Genomic DNA, 15094 nt, shown 5'->3' with positions numbered 1-15094 from the left:
GATGACTCGTGGCGACAAACATTGGGCTCAGGTATTTGCTCTTCTCGGAGGGTAGGAATCCGGTGGAGAGCATTTTTGTTTTCATAGCATTTTCCCTTTCATACCAATCTTAGATTTTTTTTTTTTTTTTTTTTTTTTTTTTTTTTTTTTTTTTACACAGTGATCACCACTTATCAAGGCCTGGAAGCCACTCAGGGATAAGGGTTATTGCAAGTATATTACGTTAGTGTGGAGATTTGATGGAGTGTTTACTTAAGGGGGCGGTTTATTAGGAATTTGTTAACATTAGACTTGAAGACATCCAAGTTGTAGTCCGGAGGGAAGCAGGCAGACGGAACAGAGTTCCACAGGCGTGCAGTTCTAAGAAAGAAGCTTTGTTCATGGAATCCGCGTTTTGATTGTATTGATATAGAGTGGGGGAAATTTTTCACAGTGGATTCAGCTAGACGGGTGTTTTTCATGAAAGATTGGCGAGGGGGGACCAGAGATTGGAGTTCAGACGAGCACCTGCCATGAAAATAACGATAAAACAAGGATAGGCTCGCAACGTCTCTTCTGTGGGAGAGGGGTTGCAGGGTAGAGAAAAGGGCATCCCCCACTAAGCCACAAAGTCTATTTTGTACTCTGTCAAGGCATGATAGGCTGTTTTTGGCAGCTCCTGCCCAGATATAGCAACAGTATTCCATCCTTGGACGTACTTGGCTTTTATATAGATAGAGAATTGCATCAGTAGTGAGATAGAACAACAGGATGCATTCCGTCTATGGTTGGATTGGAGAACAGTAATCCAACGAATTCAAATAATACGTTCTAGACATGTTTTACAACAAATTTGTGTAATAAACAGCCCCACCCCCTTCTTCCCGGGGAGGGAGAGAGATAGTAGGATAAACTTACTTTTTGACAAAAGGTTTTAATTGGCTGCCTTTGCTGATTGGGTACTGAATTTTTGGAACATGATTGTTCATGCTGGTCGTATTGAAAACACAACTGTTGTTGGCCAAATTTGATTTCTCTGCGATTTTCATCTGGTTCACGCAGGAAGTGGAAATACTCGTGGGCCGTGTAATGTTCTCGGGTCGTTGGACGTTATGGCTAGTGTTCAGGGTCAGCTCCGTTAGTTTGGAATTCTGCTAGAAAAAAAAAAAAAAAGATTTTAATTGACATAAAAAAATGCTTGACAATTTTGGTGATTTCATAACCTTTTATTCTTTAACTATTCTGTTGGAGTTAATTCCACCATTATCTAATTCTTTATGCCATTATGTTCATTATTTTGACTCTCGAGTATATATCAGTTAATATCTTACATGTTTTTTATACAGAGTGATGTGGTTCTCAGTTAGTTAACTGTGTCGGATATATACTCAAGCGTCAAAACAATGAAAAGAATATTCTCTTGTCATGGCCCTAGTAATCACCATTTCCTACTAGGAAAGAGTACTATACACAGCACCCTTTCCAGATTTGGTATCCAACATTTTACATGGAACTCTTTTTTTTTTTTTTTTTCACAGATTTCCTAACACCAAGTAGAAAAATGGATTCAGTTGTTTGGTGTGTGTGTGTGTGTGTATGCGTATATATTTTATATATATATATATATATATATATATATATATATGTGTGTGTGTGTGTATATATGTAGTTTGGTGTGTGTGGGTATATATATATATGTGTATAGTTTGGTGTGTGTGCGTATATATATATATATATATGTAGTTTGGTGTGTGTGTGTGTGTGTGTGTATGTATAGTGTAGTTTGGTGTGTGTGTATATATATATATATATATATATAGTGTAGTTTGGTGTGTGTGTGTGTGTATATATATATATATATATATATAGTGTAGTTTGATGTGTGTGTATGTATATATATATATATATATATATATAGTGTAGTTTGGTGTGTGTGTGTGTGTGTGTGTGTGTGTATATATAGTGTAGTTTGGTGTGTGTGTGTGTGTATGTGCATATATATATATAGTGTAGTTTGGTGTGTGTGTGTGTGTATGTGTATATATATAGTGTAGTTTGGTGTGTGTGTGTACACATATATATATATATATATATATATATATATATGTAGTTTGGTGTGTGTGTGTGTATATATATGTGTGTAGTTTGGTGTGTGTGTATATATATATATATATATATATATATATATTTGTAGTTTGGTGTGTGTGTGCGTGTATGTGTATATGTATATATATATATATATATATGTTATACCTGTTTCTGTTTCAAGTTATTTATTGTGTTAAATACTCGAGAGGCTGACGGACTGGGCCACTGAATGGATGTTGGTCGACTGACAGGAAGTTTAGGATTGTCTGGAAAAAGAAGAACAAAAAAAAAAAAGATTACAAAATCGGATTTTATTATGAAACAAATTCGTGCTGTTTTACAATTTGTCATTGTGTAAAGGGAGACAACTCCCGTTTACTAAGATTCGTCTATTTTTTTTCATCTCATAATTTAGGACGCTCGATGTCACAATATTTTTTATTAAATCAAAACATTAAAAAAGAAATCTGCGACAAATCTTTTTTAATGTAACAAAGTCGATAACGTTAATAATACAAAATGTAGTCTTTACGCGACTGTTAAGAAAACAGTTTCTGTTTTCGTATAATTTACGACAGTAAAACCAACGAACCAATGATAATTACATTAGATGAAAACATTTAAAAAGCTGCGGCCATCTTTTTCTACATTTTTTACGATTAAATGCGACGATAGGAAATTATAATTTTTTTTTCAAATAAAACTAAACTTTTTAATAAATATGAAAAAAAACAAAAAAACAAAGCCTGCAGCAGCTTTTTTTTTTTTTTTTTTACTGAACAAAGTCTATAATATTAATAACACCAACATCTAGTTTTTAACAAATAATAAATCATTTTTTTTTTAAATTACAATTCCTCTACAACTATCGTCGCATTTTAAAAACCTTCGAATAACATTTACTTTTTAATTAAAAAAAAAAAAAAATTTGCTGCAGCTTCTTTGTTCCATCAGCCATGGACCCATGGTTTAGTGGATAAAGTACTTGGTAAAATTACACTATTCTAAAAATTGAAGATTCAATCCTTAGTGTGGACGATTGCGAATTGCTTAGGACTTCTACCAAGTCATGGCTGACATAACACAAGATGAGAACAGTCATCCGAAGATACAAATACAAATAATCAATCCTCATCTAAAAAATTCAGAAAAATTACCAGTGGCGTGTTTTGACGGCAGATCTTTCTCTTCTTCAGATTTCGATTTGGTGACTCCTTGTTCGTATTGTGGCGGTGGAGTGTTGCGGACAGAACACGTGCCGGCTGCATTCTCAGAGTTGGAAGAGAAGCCGCTGTCTGCTCCCGTGGGACTCTGGAATAAAGACGATACATTTTGGGCATATTTTAAAATGTACGGCCTGCATGGGGAAAGTTTTGTTTATGGGGGTCTGAGTTTACAATGACCTTGTCCGTAGTGATACGTTACAATTCTTTGTTTGTTTTTGTTTTTTAACCCATACTCACCCCAAATAAAGCAGATTGACACGGAAACGCGAGAGGCTATTGTGAATTAGGAACCATGCCTACATGGCCACTGAGTGGGGAGTTAAGTAACGAGATGTTTGTTCACATTACACTTAAATTTTTGCAGTCTATATTTCGTTATATTTTATGGAAAAGGGGATGGAAGCTCTTTGTGAAAATTCATATAAACGTCCAATTTTTGTGAAATTTTAATAATAGATATTAGATGTTAATATTTCAGGATATAGGATACACAGGAGGGAGGAAGAGAAGGGGAGGAGAACGAGAAGGAAAGAGAAAGAGGAGAATAAAAAAGAAAGAGAAAAAGAAAAAAAAAGAAAATAAAAAACTTACTGGACTTTCTGTCTGCCTCTCGTCATCTGGAGCAAAATATCCATATTCTTCTTTGATAAGAACTTCGTTGATATGGATATCCACATTTCTAATGGACGTATCAACCAAGCAAAGGGACATTACCCGATCCTGGAAAAAAAAAAAAAAAAAAAAAAAAAATGATTTCGGAATTCCAAAATGTCTGCGTACGCTAAGGATCTCTTTACTGCGAATTTGTTGGATAAGGTTTGCTTTATGATGTAATTAACTTGCAAATTTCATAGTGAAAGTGGGAATATCTATTTACTAGCAGGGAGACCCGACGTTGCCCGGGGATTGAATGATGATCAATGAACGTTTCACACTTCTTTATTTTTATCGTCATCAAAATCGGTGAAAGCGTACAGTGTTAGTGACCGAAAAATATAATTGCAAGTTATTTAGGACCTCTGTCCAGTCATGGCTGACGGAACAAGAGCATGCTACACTCGTGGAGTAAATAAAAGGTTCTGTTTGAAATTCTGTCCAAATTCCCAAGTTTGACAAGATACACCTGAAAAAGGTCAGAGGTTACATCGACCAAAACATTGTGAAATATCATGCTCAAGATGAGAACAGTAGTCCGATGAATTCAATTAATACAAATAGCCAATCCTCATCTCAAAAATTAAAAAATGTCAGGACCTTTTTTTTCCCCTGAAGCCAAAAATAAATTTCAAGTTCTATATAAGTTATCAAATTTACCAAATTTTCATTACTAATGATTACTATATTGTCCAATGTCTACTGTACACTCTGTAACTCTTATCCTTGAGTCGCCTCTTGGCCTTGATAAGTGGTGATGCCTATGTAAAAAAAAAAAAAAAAAATTGAATATGTCTCCAACAAGGCAGTGAAATTTTACACATACCCTCTCCTTAATAAAGACAGATGTGCCAGAAGTAGGTCAACAGTCACAACGGATTACGGTTGCTGTTAGCACCAGCAGTCCGTTTATAAAAAGTATCGTAAATAAATTACCTTCACTTTTGTCACTATCGACACCAAGGGTTTACTGAAGCACAATTTCAGCATTCGATTGTTTGCATTCGCCGTCCAATTCTGGAAAAGAAGGAAACAAATTAAAAAAAAAAAAAAAAAAAAAATGGAACAAAAAGTAAAACGGAAGAAAAGCAGTACACAGGTGAGAGGAGATTTTAAATCATTTTTATTCACCTGCATTTCTAACTTCAGAATCACATGTAAACATGATGATTGCAACGTCTTGTCAGACGAGTGCCACTCCCTCAGACACCTAAACTCCATGAGCCCAAAAATGACTATTTTTTTTTTTTAGGCCTCCCGGTGAATTCACACACTCAAGCATACATGACATACATAGTTGGGACCCTAACAGGTACTACCACTCCGGGTCAGAGTGGATCTGGGAGCAATGGTAATTAAAGGGTGGCTCCACACTCCCCAAAACCCACAAGCTGGGGCCTCACCACTGGATATAGTTTAAGGTCATATCCAGGACCCCCATTGAGGGACTTTTACCCTCTACAGGGGGGCAGTCGGTGTATTCTAATGCCCCACCGACAGGGCCTATATATATGGGTGAGTCAAAGGAAGAGAATAAGATCAATTCTTGAAGAGGAGGTTTATCAGATAATACAAAACTCAACAAATAACGATATATATTAATATATATAAACTAACATTAAAAAAATAAATAAATAAAACACTAACCTAGAAACAGCTCAAAAAACTAAATATCCAGGCTAAATAGAGCACACAAAAAGGAACAGGTCAACCAGAGGTCAAATAGGCCTTTGTCCGATAAATGCATGCTCATTGGCTGATAGGAAGGGCGCGGTGGATACTAGAAAGCTGATTGGCTAACTAAAATCTCAATAGAAGATGCGCATATAAAAACGACAAACAACCACAGAATTTGCGCATAAGACTGAAGAGTCCTAGAGTGGATGAAACGCGGAATATTCAGTATAGCTTAATCGCCATATACATTTTATAACTTACTATATATATATATATATATATATATTTGTATATTTGGCAGCAAGTCATTATTCAAGCACGTCTTATTGAACACAACACTTTTTTTCCAATTTTTCTGGTTATCTTTTCGATTCGCTGAGCGGTCTTTTTTATTTCAGCTGGCATGAAAATAAAAAATGAAAAAGAAAACAACAACAATCGCTCCTGATGATAATCGGATGCACAGTTAGAAAGCACTTGAGAAGAATATGGCCAAACAACAATTTTGGGTGCCATTTTATACAACAATATACACTAGTAAAACTATACAACCAGGAAGGAGTTGGTATGGTAGGTGGACGCCGAATTTTGGGTTTTATTTTGAAGGATTTGTAAGGAGAGAGATATTCTTGGGATGAACCAGATTCAGGAGTATTTTCAGTGAAAAGGTTTTCAGGTTTATAATCAAACTAATCGTTTTGGGTCAATTTTAGATATTTTTTTCAGAGAGTTTGATCTTTCTAATGATACCAATTTTGTCATTGTTTGATGCGTCTGTATAAAGTTTTAACAGATTTACAAACAAACACACAGACCACTTTCCTTTATATAATAGATCTAAGAAAAACAAGAGACATTGGTAAAACAAAATGGGTTAAGGCACATATTCACAAGAGATATTTTTATATCCTTCAAATGGAAGGTTTTACAGCAATAGGAAACCATAGAATGTTTGAATATTTTTAGAGTTAGCTGGGACAATAGAAGAAGCTTAGATTGATTAAGAGCCACAAGTTCAAGGGCCAGGAAAATCGTATTTCAAACTTCTCTGCTCATTTAAATAAATTATAATTCAGTAAAAGTTGTTTATAAGAGTCAATGTTCTTTCGTTAATCATATCAGAAAATAGTTCAGTGATAAAGTTTGTGAATATTTCAATGAACAAGAACCCAAGTTTGCCCAGCTGAGTAAACTCAAGTCCTTGTACCGGAAAAATATCCAGTAAATAAAATGTTTAGTAACTCGTTATTTTTTTTGCATTTCCATACACCAAACACGGATATAAATATCACTAAAACATCCGCTGGGTCATAAGCTTCATTTCGGTGTCTAACTTGCCTGGGTGGGTTGCCTGTAGGCTGAGATAAACCCTGTCACACACACACACACATACACACACCCATGGACAGACATTAGGAAAATTTATAATAAAATAAAGTTTAAATAAGGTTTAACAGATTGACAGATGATAATGTCTAGAAGTTATGTGTGTGTGTTTGTTACTGTTTTTGTGCACTAGTACACGGAAATGTTGCACAGATGAGCACCCACAGTGGGGTGCCAGCGACATCGATCTGCAGATTCAGGTCAACTGGGTTTCACTGGTTTACTGAAGAAAAATCCAACTTTTAAAGGGTTTGGGTAGCTCTCACAAAAATCAGCACAATTCAGTTTTTTGATTGGTCCAAAATATAATTATCCGCTTTTATTTAGATAGTGTATGCGCAGACAATGTGTGTACAGACAAGTTTATGCATTTTGATTTTGTATGCAGGTGCGTAAACATATGTTTTATTCAGGAAAAAAAAAAAACTATGGTAAAAATACTTATGTAGTGGGGTGCCAGTGACAACGATCTGCAGATTCGAGTCAACTGGGTTTCACTGGTTTACTGAAGAAAAATCTGTTTTTTAAAGGGTTAGGGTAGCTCCCACAAAAACCATTTCAAATAAATTCAGTTTTCTGATTGGTCCAAAATATAATTATTGGTTTTTATTTAGGATAGCGTATGTGCAGACGATATGCGTACAGACAAGTTTATGCATTTTGGTTCTGTATGTAGATGCGTAAACAGATGTGTTTTATTCATGACAAACCAAAAATTAATACTTACATCTCCAATAGGTTTTATGTTGGCCAGTCTTGCTTGAATTGCTTGCATTGGTAGATTTAAAAAGTCCCTTCTTTATTTTGGTGGTTTAAAAAAAAAAAATTAAAAAAAATAAAAAATTGTCATCATTTCCCTTAGGAATTGAAACATTTACAAAATAAAACGTAGATGATGCAGTTCAAAGCCAAGTGACATGTTAAATTTTTGAAAAATATATGATCAAAATATTAATTTTAAAAAAATTGAAAAATTTACGAACATTAAATGCAAATCTCTGACTCCATTAGCAAGGAAAAACTCACACGGCCAACGGTAACCGCGAGAAACACAGTTGGAATTTTAACATTTATTAAATGGGGAAGTGGTATTATCCACTGAAGAGCCATGTATTTAACAGCTGTCCTGTTTTTAAATCTCCGAAACAGCTACATGGTAAGAAGCTGATGATCCCCGTTTTCTATTTACAAAATTTTAATTAAGGTTTTCTCTTTTCATCCTTATGTAGTTAAATTCTTTTTTATAATTGAAGACTTTTACGAAATTGGCTTATGCAAGTGCTAAGTCCATTTTTTTTTTTAACAGGTACTACCACTCCGGGTCAGAGTGGACCTGAGAGCAATGGCAATTAAAGGGTGGCTCCACCCAAAGCCCACAAGTTGGGGCCTCACCATCGGATATAGTTTAAGATCATATCCAGGACCAGAAGATGTGGTAGATGTATTTTTAAAAAGCTATAGTTAGAAGGAAGGAATAAGAAAACAAACCAATATTTTGGTTGGTTGGTTGGTCGGTTAGTTGTTTTGTTTTACGGCATGTCAACCCTTTTCAGGTTATTTAATGCCAAATCCAGTGATTTAAGAAAATTTTTTTTACTGACAGGTAGTTAAAAAAAACAAAAAACTACCATATCAACACATGCTTAAGTCTTCTTTTCTTTTTCCTCCAATCCCACTGTGATGTCACACTTGCGCCACAGCTTGGTCATTTGCCTACATGTCAATGGCTTCATTACAATCTCAAAAATCAAGAAACGTAAAACAAAACGATTGAGATGTTTTACTTACCTAAGTAGACGAAGACTGTTACGTGACACAACGCAAGTGTTGCCATAGTCGACAAAGTAAACCTGGGGAGAAAAAAAAAAAAAAAAACGTAAAATAAGAAAATTATTGCAAAAATAGAATTTGGTTGTCAGTGCTCAACTCTATAACCAGTTGAATAAGAAATAAATAAAACTGCCAAGCACACTAAAACGCCGGTTTATATTAAGGCTAGAATGTTCTGTTAGGTCCAGATCAGCAAGTCCGCTCTCTGAACGTTGGTTGATTATTAGATTCAAGAATCGAATTAAACATACGCATTAAAATAGATTCCAGACTGTAGATTTCCTGCTCGAAGACATACGGTTTCAAAATTAGAAACGGAAGCACATTTTCTTTTTAATAAACGCAGGGGACACGTCATAATGCAACCTTTTTCTTTTTAAGAGACTGATTGTACATGAATATTACCCCTTGAGACAAACCGAGCATGTGGGGTCACCCTCCACGAGTGAAAAATTTACTTTCACCATGACTAATGTTCATGCAAAATTTGAAAGTAAAAAAAAAAAAAAAAAATTCAAGGCATGGTTATTAAGAAAAGTGCCAACAGATGAACGATTCGGGGCAGTTTTACCCCTATAACGGCCCCCTGGGGGAGGGTGGGGGAAACCAGAGTTATCCCGGAAAATCCATTTTGGCAAAAATTTACTTTCACCATGACTAATGTTTGTGCAAAATGTAAAAAATAAAATAAAAAAAAAAAATTAAAAAAAAAAAAAAAGAGGTTATTGAGAACAGTGCGAACAAACGACAGTGAATTGTTAGGTCGAATCCCTCTTTAATTGGCGGACCAATAAGGAAAAGTCCAAAATTACAGTCCAAGAGAAATAACTCTTAACACTCCAAGAAAAAAACAACTAACCCGACTGATAATTTCAACACTTTCAGTCTTTTTAACAACTCTATAGTTTAATTTATAAAACTCATTATGTCTGTCTGTCTCCATATTTTCAAACTATCTCTTCCAAAACTAAATATCGTAGAGCGGCGCTAGGAGCCTCAAATGCTTGGATTTTTTTATGGACTGTTCTTTTATGAGCCGGTTGAAATAGTTTTTAAAGGGGCCAAAAAGGAGTCAAAATTGAAAAAAATCGTTATACATTTTATACATTCATCTTAGTTTATTTTTAATCAGATCATATGCGTGTCACGTTGGTGCAAGTGGTAACATCACCAGCTTTGAATGCTATAGTTTTGCTTTTGGTTTCAATTCTAGCTGATGGCACCCAAATACTTTTTTTTAGGGGGGGGGAGGAATCACGACTATAATAATATATACGCAATCTGAACAAATTGAAATATCATATTTAAGCTTATTTTACGATCGGGCAATAGTAATATATATTTAGAGATTTAAAAAGAATCTTACTTATAACCACTGAAGACTTATAGTTTGAACTATTGTACGGCCGGAGGATTCATCATTTTTTTTTGGAGGGGGGGGTCAATGTTGAATACTCACCTCAACATAAGATAAATTGGGGACACTCGTAATTAAGATCCGGTGCCAATTTTGATCAACCGGATAAACGGTGACAGCGACAAGACCAACTTGCAGAAAATCGTCAGGCACTTGGTACTTATTCGACTCGGCAGAATCGTATAATGTCCTAATAATAAAAAAAAATTTTTTTTTTTTTAAATTATGTATTAATAAAGGCATTTCATGTTTGTGCACATTTTAAAAAACATTTTTATAAACCTTTACGGGTGAACATACTTGTCACAGCACGAAGATGTCATATTCCAAAAATCATATTTTTATGATTTCATATCTTTTTATATTTATTCAATCCATATCTGGCAATTTTTAATTTACTTAATTTCTTAGACACCTTTTATAGTCAATGCATTTAAATAAATAAATGCACTTAAGTTGGATGTAATTAAGTTTGCTTTGAGAGGGTGCATCTTAGTTATTACAAACCAAACCAAACCGCATAGATCTTTAAGTTGTCAAACTCCATATGACATGTATCCAATGACTAACTGTAACAGTCTGCTAGTTAGAGCCACATCTTTAACTGCTTGTCTTTCTCCTTCTTTTAGTTCTTATCCCTCTCTTTCTTTATCCCTACCTTTGCTTTCAAAGTCTTACCCATCTTACGCCCTTCCCTTCTTGTCCACCTTTCCTCCTCTCTCTTTCCTCCCTTCCTCTATTCCTATCCGTGTCTGGTTGAATATCTTAAACTCCCCCTCGCTCCTTACCACCTTCTAATGTTTATTAAATTTTCAAACTAAACTTTTGTCGAATTAGAATTGAAATTCTGCCCCCCCCCACACTTTTATGCTTCTTCTAATATTGTTTTTCTAATTGTAATAATCATTTCTGTAAAGTCTGATGAAGTTACTGAGTCGTGGATACGATTCGGTAACTGAAATGTGTAATTAAGCAGATAAAACGATAATAAAAAAATATATATTTGCTCCACAATAGTATTGAGCATTTCAGGTTTTTAATAATTACCATTTTTACTATATATATATATATATATATATATAACTAGACTACTTTTTGGCAAGTTTTAGTAGAAAGGTAGGTTTGAACGCAGAACCTTTGACGCAAAGGTGGAAAGGAAATGGAAGAAAACCCTGCAACCTAACCATCTGGACCACGGGAATAGATGAATGGATAAGTGTGTTAAGTTTACATTTATAAAGCAAAATTAACAGATGCGAGAACATTAAGGCGCGTGATGTTTGACCTAGTTTTGTGCTGGAAGCCAGTTTGTTTTCCCCGCTATGCGGCGATCAAAAAATATCTCGAAAATAGCTTGTAAAAGTCGGGTAAATTAAAGATAGCTGCGACCCAAGTTCCTTAGTCGTGGATATTATTATTTAGATAGCATATAAAAAGTTTTAAGAAGGAGCAAACCAACCGAGAATAACTGCCAAAAAAGCCTTTTGTAGACATACATACATACATTTTCACTTTTATATATAGACTAGCGGGGGGGTACCCGGCGATGCCCGGGTGTCTTGAGGTAAATCAAAACTCCGGGGGGTGTTAAATAAAAAAAAATGTTTTGGTAGGTAAGTATGAGAATCGAACCCGTACCCTTGAGTTGGAAATTAATGTGTGAAAAAAAAAAAAAAAAACAGGTGACGTTACCCATTAGGCCACCGCGACATACATTTGAATTTATTTATTGAACTATAAAAACAGGCGTGCGCAATAAAAGTTAACTCTGCTGCTTCCATTTGACCTAATTAAGAAGGTCAAATAGAAGTCACGCAGTTGTTTACCCAAGTTTGACTGTTTTTGTTTTTTTCCCCCAACATCTGTTGGGGGGAGGGGAACCAGCTCCCAATTGTACAGATTGAATAACAATTGTCTGATGTACAACATTGATCAAAGCTGATTGTTTCTGGACATTTCCCGGCGCAATGCCGAGAACGTTGTTCGTTGTTAACTTTGAATTAGTTTCGCTTTTTATACGAAAAAGCCTCATCAACATGCGAGAAGCCAAAATAGGAATAATTTTGTAAAAGTCGACGTAAATAAATCTAGATGCGACGCACTTTCCCAAATCGTACATATTATTATTTAGGACCCATATAAACAGTTGTAAGCGATTGTAACGACATCGGAACCGTGTGCGAGAAAAGCCTTTTGAAGACATACACGAAATGGTCACACACATTTTCACTTTTATATATATAGATAGATATAGAGGACGCAGATTGTTCAAGACTAGGCAGATTTAAACCTTACCAGTTTCAGTTTATATTTTGAGAGACAAATACATCAAGAAGAGGTCGTCACATTGAACCTGGAGAGAAGAAAAGGTAGATGGATACCACCCCAGGGTACTCTTAAATACTTACTCTAGATCATCCATTAATTTCTCGAGCGCCAACGAATGTTGCGTTCCTCTGAACTGGATCCAAAAATTACTCGGAGTCTGTACGTTGCTTACAAAGACCTCTACGTATTTCTTCTCTGTGTAGATGTCGAGGATTCGATAAGACACGCCCGGACCAACAGCATCTTCGGGTAACGCAGTGCAGTTAGAAAAGGTTTCCTATGAAAGAGACAAACAACATTAATAAAAAGGCATTCAGTTGGATTAAAAAACAAATGTAATCAAAATATTAATCTATAATATAAATTTTACCTGTTTGTTTAAATGTTTGTTTAAATGTTTGTTTATATGTTTGTTTATATGTTTGTTTATATGTTTGTTTATATGTTTGTTTATATGTTTGTTTATATGTTTGTTTATATGTTTGTTTATATGTTTGTTTAAATGTTTGTTTATATGTTTGTTTAAATGTTTGTTTATATGTTTGTTTAAATGTTTGTTTATATGTTTGTTTATATGTTTGTTTAAATGTTTGTTTAAATGTTTGTTTAAATGTTTGTTTAAATGTTTGTTTAAATGTTTGTTTAAATGTTTGTTTATATGTTTGTTTATATGTTTGTTTATATGTTTGTTTATATGTTTGTTTATGTTTGTTTATGTTTGTTTATATGTTTGTTTATATGTTTGTTTATATGTTTGTTTAAATGTTTGTTTATGTTTGTTTATATGTTTGTTTATATGTTTGTTTAAATGTTTGTTTAAATGTTTGTTTAAATGTTTGTTTAAATGTTTGTATGCCTGCCTAAAACTTTCGATAGAGGCGACGGATTTTCACGAGATCGGTATCATTTTGAAGCTTGATCCTCCGAACGACAAATATCGAAAAATTGGCTAAAAACATTAATTCCGACACCCTCAACTGGGGAACTGTTCTAGAGGGAGGGGAGGGGGGTGGGTCACTTTCTTTTGCCGATATTTTCGAAAGTCATCTGCTCTTTTCGATTGACTAGCCTCAATTTAAACCTTCACTACTTCCGGTTTGGCGACGGGCGCAACGGCAAAGACATCACTTTTTTTTTTCACATTCTTTTCCGCCTTCACGGGTTCAAGCCTACCTGTCTACTACTACATTTTTTTTTTTTTTTTTGCTCCAAATACCCGGGCAACCAGGCTAGTTAGAAAAAGTTTCAATTATTATTTATAAACTAAGTGACGTGTGACGGACTAAGATAGGTCGAAAGAAAGGAGTGTGAGCAATGCCTGTTTGCTTTTTTAATATTTTTAAATAATTGATGAACAAGAAAAATATTTCATACGCCAGCTTTGCATTAATGTTTGTATATTTTCCGATTTTTTTTTTTTTTCTAATTAATATTTTGACTATATATTTTCAAAAATCTAATTTAGCCTTGAACTGCACAATGTTTTATTTTGTAAATGTATCAAAAAAAGTGTCACAAACCTTATAGGCGCCACACTATCAACCAAACTCCAACCCCTGTCCCATCAATGAAATGTTGCATCCATGTGCCGTCTTTTTAAGTATTCTAATGGGATGTGCTCTGACAATAATCCAGGCAATTGAACCGCCTCAACATAAATAACGCCAACTAACCTAACAGGCAGCTAAGTCCCACCCCTACACTGTAGAGATCCCTAGATGCCAGAAAACCATCTACCCAAATAGTTTTTCTCCCTCGAACTGCTAGACTTTGGAATTTCCTCCCAGGTTCTTGCTTCCTTGACTGCACTAACAAGCAGAAGTTCAAGTTTCATGTGAACTGATGTGATTGTTTTTTAAATAGATAAATCAGCTTGGCATTTAATGTTTGTATATTTTTCAATTAAAAAAAAATTTTTTTTTTTAATTAATAATCAAAATATTGATTAGAAACAAATCTGAATTACAACTTATAAACTAAGCGACGTGTGACAGACTAAAATAGGTCAAGAGAAAATGAGTGCGAACCTATTCATGTTTGTTTTTAAATAATAGATAAACCCGCTTTTGATTTAATGTTCGTATACTTTTTTTAGTCTTTTTTTTTTAATTAATATTTTGATTATATATTTTCAAAAATCTACCATGTCATTCAGTTTTACTTTGTAAAGGTTTCAATTTCCTAAAGGAAATGATGCTGACACAAGCTTTTTTTTTTTTTTTTTAACCAACAAAATGAAGAGACTTTTTAAATCTACCATGTCATTCAGCTTTGAACTGCATCATCTACGTTTTATTTTGTAAATGTTTCAATTCCTAAGGGAAATGATGACAATTTTTTTTTTTTTTTTTTTTTTTTAAACCACCAAAATAAAGAAGGGACTTTTTAAATCTACCAATGCAAGCAATTCAAGCAAGACTGGCCAACATAAAACCTATTGGAGATGTAAGTATTAATTTTTTGTTTGTCATGAATAAAACACATCTGTTTACGCATCTACATACAGAAC

At 34.3% G+C, this 15094-nt stretch overlaps 1 protein-coding gene across 4 annotated transcripts in view; it reads right to left on the bottom strand.

Annotated features, from left to right (window-relative positions):
• The window catches only part of LOC145268841 (uncharacterized), a 177877-nt gene that overhangs the window by 119577 nt on the left and 43206 nt on the right, over positions 1–15094 (bottom strand). For 3 of the 4 annotated variants that reach the window (XM_080124508.1, XM_080124512.1, XM_080124510.1), the window contains exons 9-17: positions 12666–12862; positions 10300–10447; positions 8799–8860; positions 7738–7807; positions 4884–4964; positions 3885–4013; positions 3225–3378; positions 2233–2333; positions 898–1133 (exon numbers count right to left, since the gene is read on the bottom strand). In XM_080124508.1, coding sequence (XP_079980634.1) covers positions 898–1133; positions 2233–2333; positions 3225–3378; positions 3885–4013; positions 4884–4964; positions 7738–7807; positions 8799–8860; positions 10300–10447; positions 12666–12862 — 1178 coding nt within the window. The remainder of the gene's footprint in view (positions 1–897; positions 1134–2232; positions 2334–3224; positions 3379–3884; positions 4014–4883; positions 4965–7737; positions 7808–8798; positions 8861–10299; positions 10448–12665; positions 12863–15094) is intronic. The other variant, XM_080124509.1, reaches the window with a different exon arrangement.

The sequence above is a fragment of the Euprymna scolopes genome, chromosome 44, assembly GCF_053919585.1.
Source record: "Euprymna scolopes isolate OS-2025 chromosome 44, ASM5391958v1, whole genome shotgun sequence".
Taxonomy (NCBI): Eukaryota; Metazoa; Mollusca; class Cephalopoda; order Sepiida; family Sepiolidae; genus Euprymna; species Euprymna scolopes.
Note: the sequence above shows the minus strand (reverse complement) of the source record. Positions and strands in the feature narration are given on the sequence as shown.